The 23,066-nt window shown below is 39.4% G+C and overlaps 1 protein-coding gene across 1 annotated transcript; it reads left to right on the forward strand.

Annotated features, from left to right (window-relative positions):
* The first annotated feature begins 331 nt into the window (after positions 1-331).
* MAT1A (methionine adenosyltransferase 1A) lies at positions 332-17,894 on the forward strand. Its single transcript, XM_009815278.2, has 9 exons — positions 332-425; positions 7,722-7,799; positions 8,607-8,729; positions 10,462-10,574; positions 12,124-12,267; positions 12,973-13,191; positions 16,224-16,406; positions 16,911-17,044; positions 17,677-17,894. The coding sequence occupies exons 1-9, from the start codon at positions 332-334 to the stop codon at positions 17,777-17,779; spliced, it is 1,191 nt and encodes a 396-aa protein (XP_009813580.1). The 3' UTR covers positions 17,780-17,894.
* Positions 17,895-23,066: the final 5,172 nt, after the last annotated feature.

Below are 23,066 nucleotides of genomic sequence, written 5' to 3' on the forward strand. Positions count from 1 at the left end.
ACTAACTCCCCTGCCAAGAAATGGGCTCTTCCATTTTCCTCACATGATTATCTAGGCACTTTCACTTTTCCATATATAGGAGCAGCTCAGGGACTGACAGATCAGGCTAGGTAGGGATACAGACTTCAGGCACATGCATACTGCTTGCATGCGTACACAGATGCAAGCACATGCTGATTTCACACACTGAAATTCCAGTTAGTGCAAGAGGTAGTAAGTGAAGACAGCAATAGTCCTGCTGATAAAGAACCTTCTCTTTTAAGAGAAGGCACTAAAAGTAGAGCTCTTCAACTACTGTTTATAATAATCCATCAGGAAAAGCATCACAATCATGAATGGGCCAGTGGATGGTTTATGTGATTACACGCTGGATGATGAAGGGGCTTTCATGTTCACATCGGAGTCGGTGGGAGAAGGACATCCAGGTAAGAAACCAGCTCTGGCAAATGCGCAAAGAGAATAGTATTTTCATTTAAAATCTTTCAAAAGCCTGAAGAAGAATTAATCCGCTTAATCGTATTATAAAAGTTATTTGTAACAGGGTAGTTTTTACTTTATATCTATTGGACCTTGTCCTTATAGACCGTAGAACCACTACAACGCGGATGCTTCCAACAGGAGTTCATGTGCCTTTGCAGGGTGTGTGTTACACTGAGGAGGGCAGTGGGGTTTATGGTTGCTGCTTCTTCATTTTCATCCAAATTTCTTTCAGTATTACTGTGGAGACACTACTGTATCTCTGACAGACTCAAGTTTCACATATGGATAAGAATGCATAGCTTGCTTCTCAAGTTCCACATCTTTATGGGTCCTGTGAAACTGTCCTGCATATATGCTACGCTCTAAAATTGTCCCCCACGACAGGAATATCTCTAAGCAGGCTATTTTAAAGCCTTTAAGAATCAATGGTCACAGCAGCTGTACATGGCGAAGTTGCTGATTTCTCCCCCCCCCCATTCCATCATCTGATGCAATATATGGAATTGCTTAAGCAAATAGTGGACAGTTATTTGCTAAACTTTATGTATGGTCAGCAGAGCTTAGTTGAATTTTATTGAAAACAAATGTTCATCTGCCATAAACACGTACCTTATGTCAACAGCAAGTGTTCCCCCAAATGAGGCCAGGGGACAATAGACTGTTTGGTGTCCTGAAAAGTGTATTTGTTTTAGAAGCCGATTTGGCGTCCTATACTTTTTGCTACAATAAGTCTTTTTCAGGTCTGTACTCATGTTATGCGAGTAAATCATAAATGGGTGGAATGACACAGCAGAGAATAAAAAGGTCAGCAGTGAGAATTTCTGACACTCTTTTATAATATTAACTTATAACTGCAGATCAAATCCATGGCTGATGCAATTGAGTACATCTCTGTCAATGTCAAGGCAGCTGCGTCAAGCTAAGCCAGTTGGGGTTCTTTCTGATGTAACACAATCAGAAAATGACAACCACATTCGGTCCTTGGGACGTAGGTCCCATGTCAAATTTTTATATAATTACATTCAGCGTCTGTGGCGCAATGTAGTTTCATACGAAAAATAACATTATACAACGTGGTAATTTTAAATTGATGATGGTATTTCCAAAGATGACAGGTCACAACTTATGCTACTCTAACCATTATTTTTAATCCCCCTGGGGCAATAATAGAGATGTCTCAGAACAGGAAGAGTTCAACTGAGTCCCCAGATTTAGCTTTGTCCCTTGGTTTCCTTCCTTTACCATTCTCTTTTTGTCTTGTTTCTTGTTTTAGAATTCAGCCTATTTTTTAGTTCTTATTCACATTCCCTTCTTTATTCCCAAAAACTCTGTTGGCCCTCAGTAGGGCCTCCTTCTAAGCCCCATGGGCTTTATTTTCCTCCTGGGCTGAAATACTGGGCTGGCCTTCGAGAAACAGCGTTACCACATGTCAGATTTGGTACAGCCGCTCATCTGGCAGAGGTTGCCAGGTCTCCGAGTACTGGGAGATGCAAAGTGGGAACCCAAGAGGCTTATTGTAGAGGCAGCGCAAAGCTGAAATTTACTCAGACATTTTCAAGACTGTGATGCTTATACTTTCTTAAACAGCCTAGGTCTTCGTGTAAGGTACTGAAAGCCCAAACGCCTATGGCAAAGGAAAGATCCACATTTTCCAGATCAGGGGAGGACAGGTTGACAGCAAGTAACTCCGGGTGGCCCTGCAAATTCTTGTTCCTGAACACAGCCCAGCCATAGGTCTTAATCGTCTCAGCGACAGCTCTAGGTTCTGACAGCAAATTGATCACCCTCACGTCCTGGCCCACCCCCCCGTTCCCTGTCAGTGGTTTTTCACGAGAGGTGTAGACACGCCATTCGGTTTTTATCACCCAGGAAAATCTTGGCTGTTTCTTAAAATGAGGCCAGGTGTCTGAGGCTGTGCTTGGGCTTCAGACATTATCAGTAGCGCTAGAATTTTATTGTGAGTTTTGAGTTCCTCTGTTCGATACCAAATGGATAATGTGTGTGTTCTTGATTATTTCTCCTCTGTATGTGATAGCGTAATTTTGCTAGAGGGCATTATGTGAAGTAAAGATCCTGAATCAGATCTTTGTCTGGGGGAAATCTGAATTGTTCTGATTATATTAGCTGAGGATTGAATGCTTTAATGGAGACCTCCTTCTTAATAAACAAAGCAGGAGAAATTACATGCTTGTTTATTTGGGTATACCGAGAACTGCCTTATACCTGTGCAATGCCTCAGAGTTGTGTGTCACTAAGAAGCCCAAATTCCATAGAAGCAAGTAACTGCTGGCAATAATTAATGTACAGGTATTACCTATGCTCCCCAAAGACTTTGTAGAAGACTCTGTTTATCCCATCTTCTCAGTCCAAATTCTTCAAAATCACTTGGGTGTAAAATTTGGGACTTCCTTCCAGAAGGTCTTTAATCCTGGCATTTAGTGGGGTAAATTCCAAACTCTCTGAATACTTACACGTGACTTCTTCATTTCAATATAATAAAAGCACATAGATAGCAGCATGAGGAAACAAAAGATTTTTTTTTTAGATAGCTGTTTTTTGTTACTGCTCCATTTTGCTTTGTCCAGTGGTGTCTGTCTGTGCTGCACAACGGTTTCACTGTGCTTTGAAAGGCATTGTGCATTTCTCCGATCCACAATGTCTTACAGGTACCAAACCACTTAGGATTAATTCCTTCCCCTATCTGGTGTGACTTCAGGTGGAATTGCCTGCAAACAGAATGTCATTCAGTTTTCCAGTAAGTACCAAGGAATGTCTTTAAAAATATAAGAGACAACATCTGCTAAAAGCACCCTCAGATTTTCAACTACATTAAAAACATATGTTTATCTTCTGGATATTCACAGGAAAAAAAAATCACAAAAGAAAAAAAAACCCAAACAGAAAATGCAGATCTTTCCAGCAAGTTGATGCTTGCATGCCTTATATCTAACATTATACATACTTAACAATATCTAACATTGTATATACTTAACAATATACATAATACTTCAGTAAACTGCATTGAACAAAGAAAACAGATGTACAAGGTATTTAAACAGTGTAGTGTTAATACTGAAGTGCCACTGCAGTTATCAGTTAGCACTCCTCAAGAGTCTTTTAAATAGGAAAAATATAATACAGCACAATTCAGCTATTCAAAGTCTTACTAGTGAAAATTTTTTTGGTGGAAAGCTTATTTTTGATGAAGTGCTTATGATAACTATCTGCATTTCTTGACTGTTTTAATTTTTTTACTAGAAAACTGAGAATATATTTTGAATATGTAATTTCACATTCTAGTTTAAATTTTTTTCTATTGATATAAATAATGTATCATTAAAAATACTGAAAGTTATTTTGATGACCACAGGTGTTTAAGAAAATCAACCTTACCTTTTGAAATGTTCAATGTTTATTATATTTACTATACCATCAAAGCCAGAAGTGTGGTTGTACCTGTTATGCTTCAAAGGGTGGAGCTTTTTTGAATTAAATTTTCAGTTGTTACTGCTGTGCATACATATTTTTTTTTTTTTTTGGGGGGGGGGTTATGTGGTGAATCTGTGAAGCTGAATTCTTGGGGAGGTCCTGAGAACTTGCAGCTGACACAGCTTGTGTTAGGTTCTTACATAGTCTAGATTGATGTAACAAACTTATGTCCAACTCTCTGGAAAAGTGTGAGGCTCCTTTTAATTATTGGAGATCACTTTTGTTGCTGAATACCTCCTTTACTTCATCATTTGACAACTGGGCATTTGAGTAGGGTTTATCATCAGCTCCCCTAGACTCATTCATTCCTTTTATAGTTAGCAAGAGCTGGTTTACAGCTAATTGGTATCTCTGCCATAAGGCTGGGTCTGTGGGATGATTGGATTTCATTAAAAGAATTCGTGGTTATCTAATACTTTCCTGCTCGGTCAAGAAATCCTCAGCCTAGACATCTCTTTTGCAATATTTATCCTATTGGATAGTAGTTCACTACAGGAAGGTAAGGATGAACTGAATTCTTACCTATTACATAATTTTTTTAGACGGTGATGCCTTACCAGAGGTGGTCCATTATACTTTCCCTGTTTCCAAAAAAGAAGGAAAAAAAAAAGAGGAAGGAAGTAATGGACAAACAAATCCTGTCACATTTAGCAGCTAATAAGAGAAATGAGACGGCTGAGATGAGAAATTTAAATAACAGAATGAAGGGTTCACAAAGCCTGCTAAGCATTGCTAAAAATAGAATGCCTGGTTTTATTTTACACCAGAGACCTTTACTAATAGACATGCCTTTAATTTAATGCATTAATCAGCCAATCATCCAGCTAGATTTCTCTTTCCAGTCTTGATAGATGTATCTGTATCTGTATTTGGATCTGCACTAGAACTGTTGGATGTTGCACCAACAATCAGATACGGCATGAATTGTCAAACTGATTTGTCTCAGCCTATTTTAATCTAAAGGTATGTTATGAGCATTGTAGATTAAATGATTCTAATTTATTATTTGAATTGATTAAATTCTCACATAGATTTTAAAGACCAGAAGGGACCTCTGGTATGTAATCTGGTCTGACGTTCATACACAGGTAATAATATTTCATGCAAGAATTCTTCAAACATGCTAGTAAATGATGGTTGAATTTTGTTCATACCTTTTAAACAGATACCAAATTTTCATCTCGAGATTTGAAGGAACAAGGAATCCTGCATACCTCTAGATGAATGGTTTCAATAGCTCTCACCCTTTTAAGATTTTCCTTTTTGAATCTTAATCTGTCTCTCTTTAATTTCCATCCATTATTGTCCACCAGACAAAATCTTTTCTCTCAGCATATGATTTTTAGGTTCTTAGAGACATGATCCCAATGCCTATTAGGGTTTCCTCTGGTAGGCTGCCTTTCCTTCAGTCTTTCAAAACTAGACTGACCTTGATTGAATTCATCCTGTAAGATACACTTTTCTCATTTTGGGGCATTCTTCCCAGTCTGTCATAAACTTTCCTGCAGCTTCTTAACGTCATTTTTGGAATGCCACCACCAAAATCTAGTATTTCTGTAGCAATCATTAATGCTGTTGCATGGAGGGAATTTCATTTCTACGGGTGACTGTTCATCTGGTTTTCTATCATGATCTTTTCAGAGTAACAGTTTTGTAAGACAATCTCTCCCCTTCTGTAAATGTGGACTATGCTTTTTGTTCATGAATGTTTGCTGTGTTATTTCTCTGAGATGGAGGCAAAAGAGCTGCTTTTCTACCTACCAATATCCATGAAATACTGTAGATACTAACGATACAGTTCATAGAAAAAAACAACTACAAACCAAACATGAAGATATCCTGTTAAATCCTCACTTACTGATTTCACTGCCTACTATGGCTAACGCTCCCTTGAAACATTTCATGAAAGTTTTAGTTCATAAATTAATTTCAACCGCAGCATGCAAAACCAGCATAAAGTTCTTTCTACTAGATACGTACCATGAGACGAAATGAAGATGAATTAGTCATATGGGTTTACCTGTACTCTTCTTGAATGTTTTGGAAAGAATGCATGTAATATCCCTGTATGTGCCATACAGGGAACTTAGGCAAACATGGGACACTGGTATCTAATGCAAGTAAGGCATCTTTCATGTGGAACAAGGACAGGGATAGAGGTTGTTCCTGACATAGAAACTCTGGGTGGTGAAAAAAAGACTACAAAGCAGTCCCAGTCACTAGGAGTTTACTGCAGGCATTGAACTGCACTAAGAAGGTCATCCTATACCAGTTGCTCTGTTGTCCCACCCAGGTAATCAAAAAATTACATATTTTTGTCAATAATGTTTGCTTTTATGCTTGAAAATATGGCCATATTTCCTTGCAAAAATGGAAACTTTGACAAGAGCAAGCAGAGATACATTTTAATTGCTCCTGCCACCTTTGTCCCCAGTCTTGCTAAACAAGGTTCATTTGAACTTCTGAATAAATTGCCAGAATGGTATCTGATTCCAATTTGGTAATAATTGTCCCAAATTTAGTAATCCGTGTACAGTTCTTGCAAGGCCAAAAGTTCCAATGCAGCCTACATTTGCTAATTGTCTTTTGTGTTCATTCTTTTTGTGTTGAAGTGGTTAATATGGGAGAGAAGAGTGTCAGAATCACATTAGTTCTCTAGTCTTTGATTTGTCCCTTTTAGCTAAAGGTACATCTTCCTCATGAAAATAAATGAGAATTTGTTTTGACTTGAGGTTAAATGTATTAAAAGTCTCTAATGACATACTCTTACAAAATATTGCTTTCCAGCAGATTTTGTTGTAAAAGGCAAGGCAGGAGATTAATTTATTTTGCCACACAGTGTGTTATGGCAACTTCTAAATGTAGTATGCAATATTAGACATTTTTAAAGAACAATAAAATTAAAATATATGAGAAAAATTACCTTTTTCACGTGGAAGGCATTGTTATGGGTGCTGCCCTTTTGTGTTCATTAGGTCAGCTACATTATTTGATTAAGATTCATTATTTATTAGAAAGGTTAAGAAAAGAGGACAGAAAAAGAGAAAAGATTACTATGACAAACCTGAGCTGAAACTTTTGTATTTGGGATGTAACTGAAGATATACTCAAGAATTACCTGAGGCAAACTTCAGTTGGTAACCCCTTCTCACTCCCCTGTCTTAGGTGGGTTGCAGGGATTATCAGGAGATGGCATTGCACGGTGGTAGGAAGCAGTGAGAAGAAGCAAACCTGAAACAGGCACTTGACTCTGAGCCGTGCACTTGACTCTGTAGCGGTCTAAACTCTTTCTCAGGCTTTACCAGCAGTGTTGTTCAGGTTCGTTCCAACTTTCTGTTGGGGAGATGGAAGTTGATCGTGGAATATCCCCTCATGTTAGAATACCACTGATGTGCACTGAGTGCATGCTCAATTGGTTTGCGGTGTTAGAGAAGAAGGTGGCTGCGAGTAAAGCCTCTTAGCCTCTCAGGTAATTCTATGCATAACATCTCTGTTTCACGCTGACGTGCAGAAAACTACAGGTAAAGTTGTAGTCAGTATTAGTTTACACCAGTAAGCAAATTCCCCATTGTATCTACTGGCTTTGCTTGCAGGGTGTTTGGTCTATTTTTCTATTTAGTTAGCTTAAACACTCCTGTAACAAGCAATAAAAGAATTCCTCGCTGAAACGCCTACCTATTCAAAGTGATGCAAACAGTCCATGGTTTGTATTGAGTGCTATGGTTTTGAATCACAACTTTGATGCCTTGCAGATAAAATCTGTGATCAAATCAGCGATGCTGTACTAGACGCCCATCTCAAACAGGACCCGAATGCCAAGGTTGCTTGTGGTAAGTGTTTTGCCACTTTGCTTTAAGTCATCACCCAGTCACCGTTCTTTTTTATGATGTTTGCATAGATCTTGATGCTATCATCTGCTAACTCATTTTATTCTCAAAAAATTACATAGCCTTCAAGAGAAGGAGAACTGAGAAGAAAGAGTAAAAGTTTTTATAAAGACTGAATTTTCCTGGGAGAAATGGATTGGGCTTCGTTACAGTGGATTTTTGAAAGAATATTTGAATGCTTTGTTGAAAAGTTCATTTACTATGTTTAATGAAGTACTAATTTTTCAGTCCAAGTCCCCATAACTGCTTGTTTTTTGAAATCTCTTCAGAAAGAGTTGTACCGTCAACCCTCAGGCCATTACCCCAATTCATGTATTATGTAACTAAACCCCAACTTCAGATTCTTCCTCCTGGGACTGGAGGCAAGTTTTCAAAATAGTTGATCACTGATGAGTTTTATTTAGCCTCAGTATGTATCTTAGAGTGATTAAGCATTAAGTGGATTTAGAAATCACAGCTTAATGCCACATTTCCCTAAAATCTGTGCATATCACTGAATCATGCTCACTGTTTTGACTTTCCCCTTTGTGAATTGGACATATTAGTCTTTCCCTTACTTTCAGACATATGGTGAATATGAAAAGAATTTGTTGTAGAAGGAACTAATATTGCTAAAAATATGGGTAGAAAGGACTTACACTGTATATACCCAGTAGATCTCTCAAAATCACCATCATCACAAACATAGTTATTTGTCTTACTGGGTTCGTTATTCTGTTGTTGTAATGCTGTTTTTATTTCTCTTTTCAGAGACAGTATGTAAGACAGGAATGGTGTTGCTCTGTGGAGAGATCACATCTCGTGCTATTGTGGATTATCAGCGAGTTGTCCGAGATGCAATTAGACATATTGGCTATGATGATTCAGCTAAAGGTTGGTGGAAAAACTCATGAAATCCTTGAAGAGCAAGCAATAGGCAACTGCAAAACAGGTCTGTCACCACTTCCGTATATGGGCTTTAGCAAGCCTGATAAAAACTGAATATCCTGTGTGAAAGCTGCTTACACGGTGCTACGTGATACGCTTTCTGGCTTTATCCCAGTAAGTAGAAAAACCATCATATTTTAGTTAAAACTGAAAGGGAGTAGGCAGAATATGCTTTGAACTGTGGTATTAGGCCAGAATAGTTAACAGCAACTTGAGCCACAGAATCTACCGCTCCTCCAAACTTGTGAGAACTTGAATCTCGGGTGCTCATTTGGCAAGCCCATTGATGCATCTTGGTGCGAAAGAGGGAAGAAGAAACCTAGTTCGTTTCATTGTACCATTATATATTTGTATTGTGGTAGCATCTAGAACTCCCAGGTGTAAAGCAGGTTCTCACTGTGCAAGGTGCTCTTTAGCTCTGAACAACTCCTCTTACACTGAGGAGTGGGCAGTCCAAATCTGGTTTGTGTAATGTACAAACGATAAAAAAGACAAAATGCTTTATATACCAGACACATTTCACTTTCTGATTTACCATGTATCTGTTGTTTATACATTACAAATATTTTAAGTATACTGTTACAGTGAAGTGTATCTTTTAAGGGCTTTTGGTTAAAAAAAGTTGTTTTCTGCAGTCCTTTAATTGCTATTGAATTTACAGGGAGATTGTGGCGGGAGAATATTATAGAAGCACATCTGCAGGTTACGTCCACCATCACGTAACAGCAGTGCTGTCAGAAAATGCTTGCAAATCTAGTCGGTCATAAGTCTCCTTTTTATCCTAACTACCAAAAATGATAAGGGGAGATGCAGTGACCCAGTAAAAACCAATTTCTATGCAGAAGTAAAACGAAAAGCTAACCAAAAAATTGCACACAGAAATATAATTTTCTTCTCTACATAGCCTACTTAGAAGAGGGCGAAGAGCATTCTTCAAATGGATCTTATGCTTATGGACATGTATATATGTTGTATTGGCTGAACATGAGTTCAGTCAGCAGCTGCCAGTAGCTACAGTTCTAGGAAAGGTTGGATTTGGAGAGAAGCAAGTTACTATTAATACGCCTAGGAACAGGTGGAAAGTTTTGCCACAATCTTCTGTAAGTCTTTCAATTTCTTTTTAAAACCTTCCTTTTGGTCTTTGAAAATAATGTAAAATAAATTCCCACTTCCAGATTTGCTATGAGACTTGAATCTGTTTCTTTCTCTGTTTGTAGCTCTCACACAAACTCCCACCGAGAGATTTAGGTACAGACACTGCTTTACATGTATTACAAATAACGTATCAGAGAGCAGAGCCTTCAGTTGCTGAAAACATCAGCTCCTAGGAATTTATGTAGAGGTTTTTATTACTATTATTTGGGAGAGGCTGATTATTTACTTTTTTGACTAGTTTTCTGCAGTTAACAATTCATAATTTGAATTGGCTTGGCACAGGGTGCCAATGCAAGAGAAAACAAGCAGTAGCAAGCAATAAAGGCAACCCTGTATGCCCTGACCCCTCCCAAAAAAGCTTTCAAGTGTTGTATTGACAAAAAAATTAAGTAAAACCAGCAGTTAGGTTGTGAGTTCTAAACGCGCTATCCTTTAGAATGAAAATTTTGTCACATGGTTCCATGTTACTTTCCTTAAATGTGACAGAAAAAGCTAATTTGCCACTATTCTTTTTTCCAAATAGGCTTTGACTACAAGACTTGTAATGTTTTAGTGGCACTGGAACAGCAGTCACCTGATATTGCCCAAGGTGTTCATCTACACAGGGATGAAGAGGATGTTGGTGCTGGAGATCAGGTAGACATGACATCACATCTAAAACATCAAAGCTGTTTGAATGGAAAGTTTACTCCATCTCAGTGCCCTATTTTCTAAATCAAAACCCATGTGAAGATTTCCACACTTCCAGCTTGGGCTAGCCCGGAATAAAAAGCACATTTTTATTAAAACAGTTGGAAGTTCTTTGAGGGCAGACTTTTGCCTGGTGTCTGTTATAGCACTCCATGCCAGTCAGGAGAGCTTTGGCAGTTTGTAGTAGCTGAGGATGTGTCCTTTAGAACCTATCAAAGGTTTTTGGCCTATGTGTTTCATGTTTATGTTGAGTAGCTTTAGATTCATTAGACCATTCATCTTGCAGCCAGACTTGTCTTGCAAGATGGAATAAACAAAGGTTCTTTTTGCTTTCACAGAGCTCTTGAGATTTTAGACAGCAAAAAATTAGGCCTTTTCAACTGTCTGCAGCATTAGTACAATGACGGCAAATACGCCAGAGTACTTTCAATGCTCACTTATTTCCCAGAGGCAGCTATTATAATAGGTCTTCCACATAATTAAGGCTGTCCAAGCTGCATTTCTATGAGCTAAATGACACATATAGATAATTATGGTGTGTTCCCAAGAGAAAGATGCTAACATAAAAACTCCATAATCTGACTGATGCCAGTATGAGTGAGTTTAACATTTACAGTAGTTATCATTGGTAGTAATATGTAGTTTGTAACAATGCTGTTGAGAACCATAAGTGGAGAAATCAGAGTCCAGGAGCTAAGCTAATATTGTTCAAAAAACCCTTGAGGACTAAATTAAAATGTTTTTATGCTGTCATGGGAACATAATGCTACATAAGATGAAAAGATATCTGACTTTCGTCGGCACTTTGATGGCCTCCCTTCCCATTGTATCAAAGTACCTTCCTGCCTTTATTTTTTTTATATCACAACATACACCGGATAAGGAGAAAGAAAATGCTGCTAACTAGCTAACTGCTAATTATTTAACAAACAATGATCTGGTGCAGGGAACATGCCTGAGTAACACTAGAAGCTGTTACTGCAAACCTGAGGCAGGGGCCTTAAACTGTTGAATGGTACATCCTTTACGTAGCATTCAAATCTCATTCCACTGAAATGGCAGATGTGAGCTGCAGTATGCATGCCTATATTTGTGTATATGTATTCATACATAAAAGCTTCTGCAACCTGTTCAGGCTAATGATAACACTTTTCCTATGACAGAATAGTCCTGAAATTGTTTTGCTCAAACAGATTCTTTTTCCTATGAAAGAACATGATATTTTTTATGCAGAAACGTCTCTGTTTCTGTCCGGGTTTCTAACTCAACATGTAAACCTTCAGGCTTTCAGTGAAAAATTCTAGGAACGTGGTGTGTTTCTCATTGCATTATAACATGTTGGAGCCTGATGTGAGTTTAAGCTTCTTGGATTGTAATGTAAAATAGTAGAAAGTATACCTGAGGGTACTGTTTACTCTTTGCTTCAGATGAAATTTCATTGCCTTTGGTTGTGGTGCTTTTAACAGGGATTGAAGCATCTCTTCTCCTCCTGTAGGGTTTGATGTTTGGTTATGCAACTGATGAGACAGAAGAATGTATGCCTCTAACAATTATTCTTGCTCATAAACTGAATGCCAAGTTAGCAGAGCTGAGGCGTAATGGAGAACTTCCTTGGCTGAGGCCTGACTCTAAAACACAGGTAAATACTTATTTCATTCCTTTTTTTTCTGTTTTACTAACACAATAGCATTCCAGTTACTTATGGATAGTCCAGATAGTTGAAAACTGCCACTTTTTCATTTCCAGAAATCTTAAATATTTTTAAAGACAGCAACTGATGGTGTTCAGAGCATCAGGATAACTTACAAGTAGCAGATATATAACCTACAAGTAGCAGATAATGCATTTCCACTGCTTATGATACTGTCTCCTTGACAGTTGGAAAATGGTTAAGCTGTATCAGAGTGCTAGGAGCACTCAACCACCTACCAGTCAAGAAATGTTTAACCCTTCAGACCTAAGTGGTCTGTGCCCATTCAAAAAGTGACAGGAAATCCAAAGGATTTATTTGTACTTAGGGACTTGGGCTGGCCTTTTTGAAGATGCACTGAGAATGTAAATTTCTGACGCTTGGGAGTTTAGCTGGAAATCCCAACTGAAAGACACATTTTGTACAATTTCATAGAAAATCAGATTGTCCGTATTGGGTCTTTGGTTTTTTTCTCACCGCTGCAAAAACGAAGAATGAGAAAGTAGGCTTCATTTCTCATACCTTGGCAACAACATGAGCAGTGATAATTATGTCAGCATTGACATTTTGCTACAGTTTTGCTCTTTGAATACCATGAGGTTTGATGTAAAACAACTTTGTTTTTTTCTTCCTCTCTCTCCCTTTTCTATTCAGGTCACGGTTCAGTATATCCAGGAGAATGGAGCAGTCATCCCAGTGCGTGTTCACACCATTGTGATATCTGTGCAGCACGATGAAACCATTTCACTGGAGACTATGCGCAGAAGCCTGAAGGATCGTGTGATTCAAGCTGTTGTCCCTGCAAAATATTTGGATGAGAAAACTATTTATCACCTTCAACCTAGTGGACGTTTTGTTATTGGAGGGCCTCAGGTTTGTGTTGTATTATTTTGGTGCTTTTATCAGCTTCCCTTTGTCATTGGGTGTATGTCTTAAAAGAAATGCTCAGCTTTTTGGTATGTCTGTCCTAAGGTGTGAGAAGCAAGCTGTCTAGGGGAAGTTTTACCTGCAGTTGTATGTGGGAGAAGCACCCAGGGTTTCATGGGCTGTATTCCAAAGTAACCTCTGAGGGCATGGTTATATCACACATGTCTTGTGACTAGGCAGGCAAGTTGAGCTGAATCTTACATTGTGTGTGGAATGTACAGCCCAGCTCTGGGTTTCCTCAAACCCTCTCAAGTCCAGCACTGAGTGAGACACGCAATCCTTTCTCATGGAAGGCATGCCTTACGGAGAAACGGACCAGAGAAGGTTTACTTCTCTTACAGTGAACCTGGTTTTCAGATCTGTATAGCTCACACTGTTCTGCCTGGCACCAATGAGAGCTGAAGGTGTTCATCTGTTCTGAAAATCAGCCCCGATAGGCTTCTGCTGGTGAGAAAATAAAAGTTGCTTTTGCTTTATCTAGGCAATGCAGGAGCTGGGATTTATAATTTGATCCTGCACTGACAGAAGTCAGGCAGTCCTTCCACTCTCTGTAGCATCAGGACTTTTGAGATTTAGTTTTTGAAAACAAATTCACCTTTCCCGATGTTTTAGTCTTCAGTTCCCTTCAGAACTATCACAGCAAAATTTCCAAGCTCCTTCCTGAAATTAGGTCCGATTTTACAACATGTCCAGGTAGGCATTGTTTTTCCTTTGCTGTTCAAATTCATTCATTTACTGGAATTTGCCAGAATTATTTCTAAGGTGCTGCGTCTTTTTTACATTAGTGCCATGGAACAGGTAGGAAGGTGTTGAGATTAATCATTTTAATAATGGTTATACAAAAAAATGTATTTTTGTGTACTTGAATTGGTTGTATCACTGTAATTTTGTGTATCATTCACATCCTAGACTATGGACAAATGGAGAGGCAAACTTGAGCTGTAACTCGGAGCAAACGAACCAATGCAGCAATCATAGCTACATGCAGAAGGGTGGCTACATACATGAAAATTTTCAGGTGTGCACTGAACTGCACCCACTAAAAATGTAGATCTTTCAGGTGTGCACTGAACTACACCCATTTAAAAATCTAATATAATTACATTTGGTAAGCCAACCAGGAATACTTTTTCTGCTCTTGTGGTGGAACTGTATTGCTCATGTTCGCCCGTACAAACACAGGCACGTTGCAGTGTATGTTTGCAGCTTTTTGAGCCTGGGATAAGTTTACATAGTATGGGTCAATCTGCCTGTGTGTCCATGGCCTTACAACTGCTATCATCACTTGTGCAATTTACAAGAGCATTGCAGCAACCAGAAAATAACTATTTCTTTCCTTGTCTTTTACGTCTTGAACTTCCTGATTACTTTTCATACGAGTATTACTCAGGTTTTTTTTTAACAACGCTAGCTATGGAAGGCTGTCTTAATCTCCAGTGCAGTTATCTAAGGAAGACACATGTATTTCAACTGGGATTTTCACCTTATGTTTTCAAGCACGGTGGTACCTTGAATTCTGGCTATAGCAAAATTAGTAGTTTTGCTGCTATCACCGTTTTCCCCACAGCAACACCTGATGTAAGGACATCACAGCTCGTCGCAAAAGTGACTTCCACATGCTTTACAAATGCATTTGTGCTCTTTTAGGATCTTTGAAATGAGGGGCATTTTTTTCCTTTCACAGGTCCATTTCTCTTCTTCTCACTCAGTTCTGCAGTCGTCGTGATGGCACACAAGGTGCTCTCACTGCAACTGTCTGTGCCAGCAGAAATTAAGGTTTGAGTCAAGCAGAAGAACCCCAGGAGGACAGGATCCTTTAGACAAGCTCAGCTATCTGCAATTCAGATTTACATCTCGCTGCTTTCTTAGGAGAATGGAACAAACAGTGCCAAAGGTTTTCTTCTGTGTATATGCACAGTCTTTCTAAGAAAAACTTTGTGTTTGCTGTGCAAACATTCCAACAGCTGAATTTTACTGACACAATATTCTGTAGACAAAGAATTTCAAACCTGCCTGCACATGTGGGGACTGAATTGCAACTTTGACCATGTTTCCATTCACACCAGAAAGCTTAAGCATTTAGTAAATCAGGGGGTCAGACAATTAGTCAGGTACAGATCAGCTAACCAAGATCAAATGAAAATATCAAGTACTTGTGAGGAGCAGTCAGGATAGCTGTGTAGGTAGCTAGAAGGTTATCTGTGTTTCCTTATTTAATATTTTAGAATATTCATCTATAAGTATCTGTTCTTAAAAAGAAGTAATCCTTCTTTCTCAATTACCTATAACTGCCTACTGCTCCATACCTGTGGTGTATAGTTTAAATTAGACTATATAAATATTTTGGGGTTGGAAATGTGTTTTTAGTACATATTTGTATGACAGTCTCTGTAATGATGCTGCACTGGAAGTGTTGAGTGCCAGCCTCCGTGTAATGGTGTATAAGGTAGCACTGGCATACCTTTCCATGGCAAATACAAAAAAGACATCTACTACTTAATATTTACACAAGTTCAGATTTTGACCAAAAGATATGAAAGCCTGTTTTTTTATTTTCCTTTTCAACAGTGTAAAATCTCTCAATGGTTCCTATATGGCATGTAGTTTGTTAGCAATATTCTGTATTCAGTTTGGATGTGGTAGATGATAGGTAACTTTTAAACCAAAGTTCCCATATTGTCTGTAACATTTACTTTTGAAGCAGGCAGTGCATGCTTTAGCTATCTGGGTGTAAAGCTGTTTGCTTGACTACCAAACACTATTCATGAATGGCTTGTCTTATGAATCCGGCTTTAAAGAACATTTATAGCCACTGCTGTAGCTCGGTGAGACAGGTTCATTCCTTCAGCTACCCCACAGCAATCCATATGTGGTGAACTAACTTACATGTTGTTGTAGTCTTCTGAAGGATGCATAGCCTTGTTTGAGACTTATATTAGAATGGATTGTAAAATGGACAAATTCTTTTACTGATTCAGGGTGATGCTGGTGTTACTGGTCGAAAGATCATAGTGGATACTTACGGTGGCTGGGGAGCCCATGGAGGTGGTGCCTTTTCTGGCAAAGACTATACGAAGGTGGACCGATCAGCTGCATATGCAGCCCGTTGGGTGGCCAAGTCTCTTGTGAAAGCTGGGCTCTGTCGCCGTGTTCTGGTTCAGGTATGGTTTGCTACGGATGTTGCTTTTCTCAAAAAGATTTTTCCTTTTCAGCTTTACTTTGAATACACATTGTACGAGACACTGTAGTAGAAGCATTCTCTGTGATGGCTTGGGGTCGAAGAAAGGAAGACCTTGATGTGCTTGGTTCAAGGCCACTGTAATGTCACTAACAGCCTATCAGCTTCTCAAAGCTGGAACTTTTCATTTAGCTTTCATTTTATTGGCTGTTTTTCTGGACATTTGTTGAGCCCTCAACCTTCTGATACTTGTCATGGAAATGAGCGTGGGGTGACTGGATAATGGGGAAGAAAGTTCTCCAGAGACTTCAGCATTTTCAGAGTTTTCTCTTTTTTCTACAAATACAGATTGCACAAATATGGGAAGTGAAGGAGAAGCCTTATTTTTCCTAAGATAGTTCATGAATGAATGCTTTCTTCTGTTGCATACTGTTGCCCACTGAGGTGCTGTGTTTAGTTGCTAACTATGGTGTCTTTTTTGCCATAGGTTTCTTATGCCATTGGCGTAGCTCATCCACTGTCCATTTCACTGTTCACTTACGGAACTTCCCAAAAAACAGAGAAAGAGCTGCTGGATATTGTGCACAAAAACTTTGATCTTCGACCTGGAGTAATTGTCAGGTATAGAAACACATAAAAAGGAAAATATCTTGGTGATCACATCCTAGAAATGATTTCTTGCAAAATCATTAAATGTTACAATGTAAGAGTCAGCCTCTTGAACTAGCATGGGATTGTTCCATGCAGCACAAAAGAGACTTTCTCTCATTCTGTCAGTCTTCACAGCTGATACTTTTTATGGATCTACCAGTGTGCCATATCTTTTAAGATAACAGATATACTTTTCAAGTTTCATAGGAAGCATATACTTTCAGCATTTAACTTTATATACTATGTGGAATTCAAATAAAATAAAATAACTTTTGTATTCCAAGAATTTTAAGTTACTTTGCTGTGAAAAAAGATATGTTTTTTTTTTACAAAAGGAATCAAAGGTTATTTCAGCTTTTCCATTAAAATTTATAATTCTGAATAATAAGGACTTTTCCTGTAGTCCTAAAGCACTTCACACTTAAGTTTTGTTGTCACTTTTACGGTTCTCCATTGGAGATGTTCACTGGCATGCTTGCATCTCCAGAATATGTTTGCTTGACTAAGGGAGTGAAATAGATATCAACATCAGGATTGTAATGGTAGCTATCATGAAGTATCTTAACGTGAAGAATTTTCTCTTCTTTTTATTATACACACAGGGATTTGGACCTAAAAAAGCCCATTTATCAGAAGACTGCATGTTATGGTCACTTTGGAAGAAATGAATTCTCATGGGAGGTGCCCAAAAAACTTGTGTTTTGACACTAGCAATCACCCTTTAAAAACAGAAAGGAAGAGAAGTCCACTAATCATGAGGATGCTTCCGAAAATGAAATCTGACAGCTTTGTATTCAACAAAAGGAATTTTAGATTTTAAATGGAAAGAAAGAAAAAGATATTTTCTTGGAAATTGATTTTTTTTTTTTAACCCTCAGTGTCTTTCATTATCTAAGATATAAAGGACAGAGTCTGGTTTTTTTAATCAGCATAAGATAACAAAATACAGTTTACTTTTTATTGCTGCTTTGTTGGTTCTTTTGATAAAGGCAAAGTATGACTCAGGTACGCAAACCAATGGCTGAACCTCGAACCTTTCATGGGCAAAGGCAAAGATGACTTTCCCAATTCTGACTAAGGATCAGCAGATCTCTTGCTTCTAATTAGACAACGGGAAATTCTGGGGTCCAATTTCCTTACTGGAGTTAGCATTGCATACAGCTGGGGGTTGCTTTGATGGGAGAAGGCTGAATATCACATAACTGTATCTTGGCCTCTTTTGTAGAAGATGTTAACACTATTTAAATCGCCTTCACTGGGTATGTGCTGTTACTGTTGTGTTTCAGTTACCTGTGTTCTCCTATAAAACAACAATCAGAATAAAAAGCTTTTTCCTACCAAGTATGTAAACGTGCCTCTTTTTCTGTTGGTTTTTTTTTTAATGCTGCAGTGTAATGGCCCATCTCAACTCAGCCTCTTGTACTCCAGTAGGATTTTAGTTTATCAACATAATTGAATTTTATTAGATTTTGGAATTGTGATATGAATTTATCTTTCACTACATATGTGATTACTGTTTAGTCCTTGTGATTAATAGAAACTTGGTGAAAAAGTATTACATTTCTTTTTTTAATGTTTAGGTTTGTGCTATACAGTATTCTCTCGTAATTTTTGTTCCAAGGTGTTAGGTTTATCCCATGACTTACTAGGTTTGATGTCATTTTGGAATAAAATACAGTGCATAGAAGTAACTGCAAAACATCGACGAATACATATGGCATGAGGTTAAAGTTTGGACCACTACCCTGCCCAGCGGTCTCTCACCGAAGAACTAGCCACTAGATGGCTGTGTGTCCCACAGCTGTGGGAGCAGGTCTGTGCAGAAAGTGTGTCCCTGCTCGTGCCAGTGCTCAGCTACTGAGTCTGGGTAGTGGTACCCTGTTACTCTTGCTGCAGATAGTGACAGCCTCTCCTTCTGACAGATCAAGGTAGCTGGTGTGCATGGTGGGTTGGCTATCAGCTAGACTGAGGACAAGGACATTTCCGTGCTCATGTGCTATATTGTCATACAAATATATTTTTGCAAAGGACTGTGGATTAATCCCAGGTTTGTTTAAATTGGGAGGATGTGAGATCACATTTATCCTCTGTGATCTGTTTTGTTTGTCAATAAGTGACAAGGATGAACTTAATCCTGCAATACAAGGCTTACATATGTATGGCCCCCCAAGAGTCACTTAATCCTAGCTTTATGGTTTAAGCAGCATCCTGTTAGCTCTTCTACGCTAGAGAAATGCTGCCACACCATGTTTCTCTCCAAACTAAATTCCTTTATAAAGTGTCTCCCAAACACCTGTTGAGGTGGAAAGAGAGTGCCTGACTGTGATAATCATTAAAGAAAAGCTGCCATTCATTTTCTTCAAGTATGTCACAAATGCAACTTTCATCTGTTCAAGCCAGAAGTTTATCCACTTTATTAATTATGCTAATGTGCTATATGTACTGTGTAAGTTGAGACAAACAAGTATTAGTTTTATGTGTAGCTCCTGATTTCCTGAGGACTTAGAGCATTAATCAATGGCTCTCATTGGACAGCTGGATACATTTTGTCAGGAAAATATCTTAAAATGCAGCTGCAGCTTAAAGAACGTATTGGCAAAAATTTCCCCAGGGACTATTTTCCCACCTGCATATAGCTCATCTTGCAAGGAAGAAGATTGTTGTGTGTGTCAGCTTCAAAAATGTAAACTGCTCGGAGTCAGATCCTGTTGGTCTGCCTAGAAACATAAACCTTGGCCTTCATTATTAAAGACTTGTTTTGCTAATGAACTTTTACCTAACAGTAATGTATACAAAGGCATTTTACCAGTGATAACGAAGTCGCCATTCATGCTGCCCCAGAACTGTTTTGTGGAAGTGTTGCAGTCCTACACATACCTGTTTATCAAGACATCCCTGAGATGGCATAAGGCGGCACAGCTTTGCTAATGCGATGGAGGCCTCGCCGTTGGCTTCACTGCTCCAGGATCTCCTGGTCAAAATGTGTTATACTACAACTAGCAGAAGCAAGCTGATGAAAAATGTATAAAAAGAAGCCTGAAAAAGTTCTGTATAAATAAATACGTTGCATAATGTAACATGAAAGCAGAATGACCCTGTCTCATCAAAAACAAGTATCTGCAGACAAAATGAACAGTTCTGCTCTGGCGGTGACAACAACAACCGTGACAGAGTTTCTCGGAGGGGGAGAGTGTGGCCGTCTCGCTGGTTTGGTGGGCAGGTGAGGTCAGTGCGGAGGCTTGGCGGTGGGTTGTGCGTGACAGGCTGTTGAACTGTGACTCGGAAACTTGCATTTTACAGATGGGGTCAGTCAGTCACACCCCTAGCACATGAGCATTAGCTAGATGATTGGATTAATCTGCTAGTAAATGTATAAGGTAGAAATAATTGATCTTTTGTGGCAATTTTGCTAACTGATCATCTTTTCCCATAAATGGATACAAGTATATGATGTTCCTGGCCCATTAAAAAACCCCCAAAACTACAGATAGAAATACCGTGCAGTTGCTGATATAATAGACATACAGAGAGCAGGTCTGCAGTTGGCGATATACACACAGAAAGTAGGTTCATGTTGCTGCTCTGTTTAATCTGTATTTAATAACCCAGAAGCTGGAAATTGGAAACCATAACTTGCCCTCCTTACCAAGTAGCTAAACTCTGGATGCTAGAGGATACGGAGCACAACCCCTTGGTCCAAATCAGTTTAGCCATCACCTGATGTTCTGAGCTTTCTCTTGCATCATGAGATGCAGGGTTGAGCCCTGTAAGTAAGGCATACTTATGTCTTCTATATGAATATACTTATATGTGTGTGCATGTGTGAGCAAGACAGACAGACAAACCCAGACAGATGGCGGGGTGGGGGAGAGATTACAAGAACTTGACAGAGTGTGCATATACTGAACATGTTTACAGTAAACCAGTTAACCTGAAAAATTCCCGGTGGGGTTGGCAGCAGGAGGGAAGCCAGACCGCCTCAGTATGGCAATGAGAAACCTCCCCTTGCCCTCCCAAAACTGTGCTGGCAAACTCTCCGCTGGCTTCCCAGCAAGTTGGGTAATATGTGCATTCCCCCGCCCCGCATCCGATGCTAACGCCTTATCACAGCACGGCCTCGGAGCGAGGCACACTGTAAACAACCAGTGACCCACAGACATGCAGCTTTGTGCCTGACTCCAGCGCCTCAGCTCTTAGGATCCACAAGCAACAAGTTACTAGCCCCTGATCTGCTGCAGAAAAAAATGCCGTTCAGCTCCTGCCCGCTCTGGAAAACACTGCTTTTTATAAGTTTAGCAGTGCTTCTTGCAGGTAAGATACTGCCATTCTTGAGTATGACTAACTATTTAAACAGTGGCTGTCTTAGAGAAATGAAGCATCCCACTTGGGAACCCAGCCCCAGGTGGCCACAAACACGCAATCAGGTTGCTAACTGTTTAGAATAAATCAATATTTGCACAGTTTATTCACATTTGAGCCCTGATCGCCTCAGGTGTACAAGGTAGCACTAGGACTGCAGAATAGCGGCACAATTCCCGTAACAAGTACTGTTATGTGGTATTTGGGGTTTGTTCATGCGTCGGGAGGGATTATTAACCAGCTATGTACCTGCTTCTGTTTGTCTTTTAGATTTTACCGAAATCGGAGCTTTTGCCAGTCCAAGTGAATGTAAAGGTGCAACCATAGGTGACGTGAATGAGAGTCTTGAGGTAGGAGGTTGGCTGCACTGGCCAGCCCAGGACCTGCTTTGCGCACACCTTGGGTGGGTGGTGGGAGGAGCGGGAGGAGCAGGGCACCGCCGCCTGTGCCTGGGCAGCCGGATGCGCTGGCTGGGCTAGCACAACCTGCGCAGTGCTTTGGCAATGCCTGGCGCAGAACAAAAGTACATGGTGGGGAGGAGAGCAAGGTGGAAGAGCAAAAAAAGTTAGTGTCATCTGACCTGCCATGTCTTTGGCCCTGCTACTGCTAGTCAAAAAAAAGTCCTTGTAGGCGTATTTTCCAGTTTTGCTTTGCACCAGATATATAAAGTGGCTTGAACATAAACAGTTATGTCTTTTGTCTTACATGCATAATGCTGTTTTCAATCCTACTTTCAATAGTAAAGTGCTAAATATTTTAAATACAAGTAAAGCCAGTCGACTGAAAGCCTGTGTTTTACGAATTAGTACCCCTGTCTTCTATGGGCTAGGGAGTGATCATACAGTGACCCTTTAATATGGTAGAAATGGTAAAGAAATACCAGGGCAGGGCCTATAAGGACATTTTTCACACACGGTTGAGACGTCTGCCTGTAAAACAGCAACACAGAACTAATAGCTGGAGTTGGGTCCACATATCAGTAGATACTGTGAGCTTCTACCTGGGGTATTGTTCTCATCCCACAGGGCTGAGGGCACCACTTGCCGAGGAGATGTTCTCCCAGGCGTTCGAGAATTTTTTCCGCCCAAAAATGTTAAGTATATTATTTTCTTTGTATGACTGATGTCCACCACTTTCAACAACGTTTCTGAAAGCTTCAGCCCAAGAAGCAGAGTTAGCCATTGCTGGCTAGTGCTCCAGCAGCCGCCACTGAAAATTGCTCTTTTTCTTGCATCTGTGAAAGGTCAAAGTAATTGGTGTCTGTTATAATGATGGCACACACTTGTGTTTTGGTTGTGGAGTTTACCACAGCTCTGCACTATCCACATATGTACATAGGCACACACAAATGGACTGAAAGCTATTTATATGGGTATAGAGCAATAGCTAGGTAAAAATACGGACATGTCTTTGCTTACACACATTCACAAATACATATTTTTACACACACACACACACACACACAGAGAAAGTCTGTGAGATGCCAGCATTCAGAAGATAGGAATAACAAACCAATGTTTTGTATAAAAAGAAGATACATACAGTTGTTTATGAAGGCATCTTTTCATATATAGGAAAAAAACCCCAACCCATACCAGTCCTCCCTCTTGAACTCAATATAATGGAAAAACCC

Source organism: Gavia stellata, chromosome 9, assembly GCF_030936135.1.
Source record: "Gavia stellata isolate bGavSte3 chromosome 9, bGavSte3.hap2, whole genome shotgun sequence".
NCBI classification, from domain to species: Eukaryota; Metazoa; Chordata; class Aves; order Gaviiformes; family Gaviidae; genus Gavia; species Gavia stellata.

What these genes read in the sequence shown, in the direction of transcription:
- MAT1A (XM_009815278.2), top strand. Translation starts at nt 332, where the DNA reads ATGAATGGGCCAGTGGATGGTTTATGTGATTACACGCTGGATGATGAA. An exon ending in TTGTTATTGGAGGGCCTCAG is followed by an intron (nt 13,192 to 16,223) that starts GTTTGTGTTGTA and finishes TTACTGATTCAG; the next exon opens with GGTGATGCTGGTGTTACTGG. An exon ending in CGACCTGGAGTAATTGTCAG is followed by an intron (nt 17,045 to 17,676) that starts GTATAGAAACAC and finishes TTATACACACAG; the next exon opens with GGATTTGGACCTAAAAAAGC.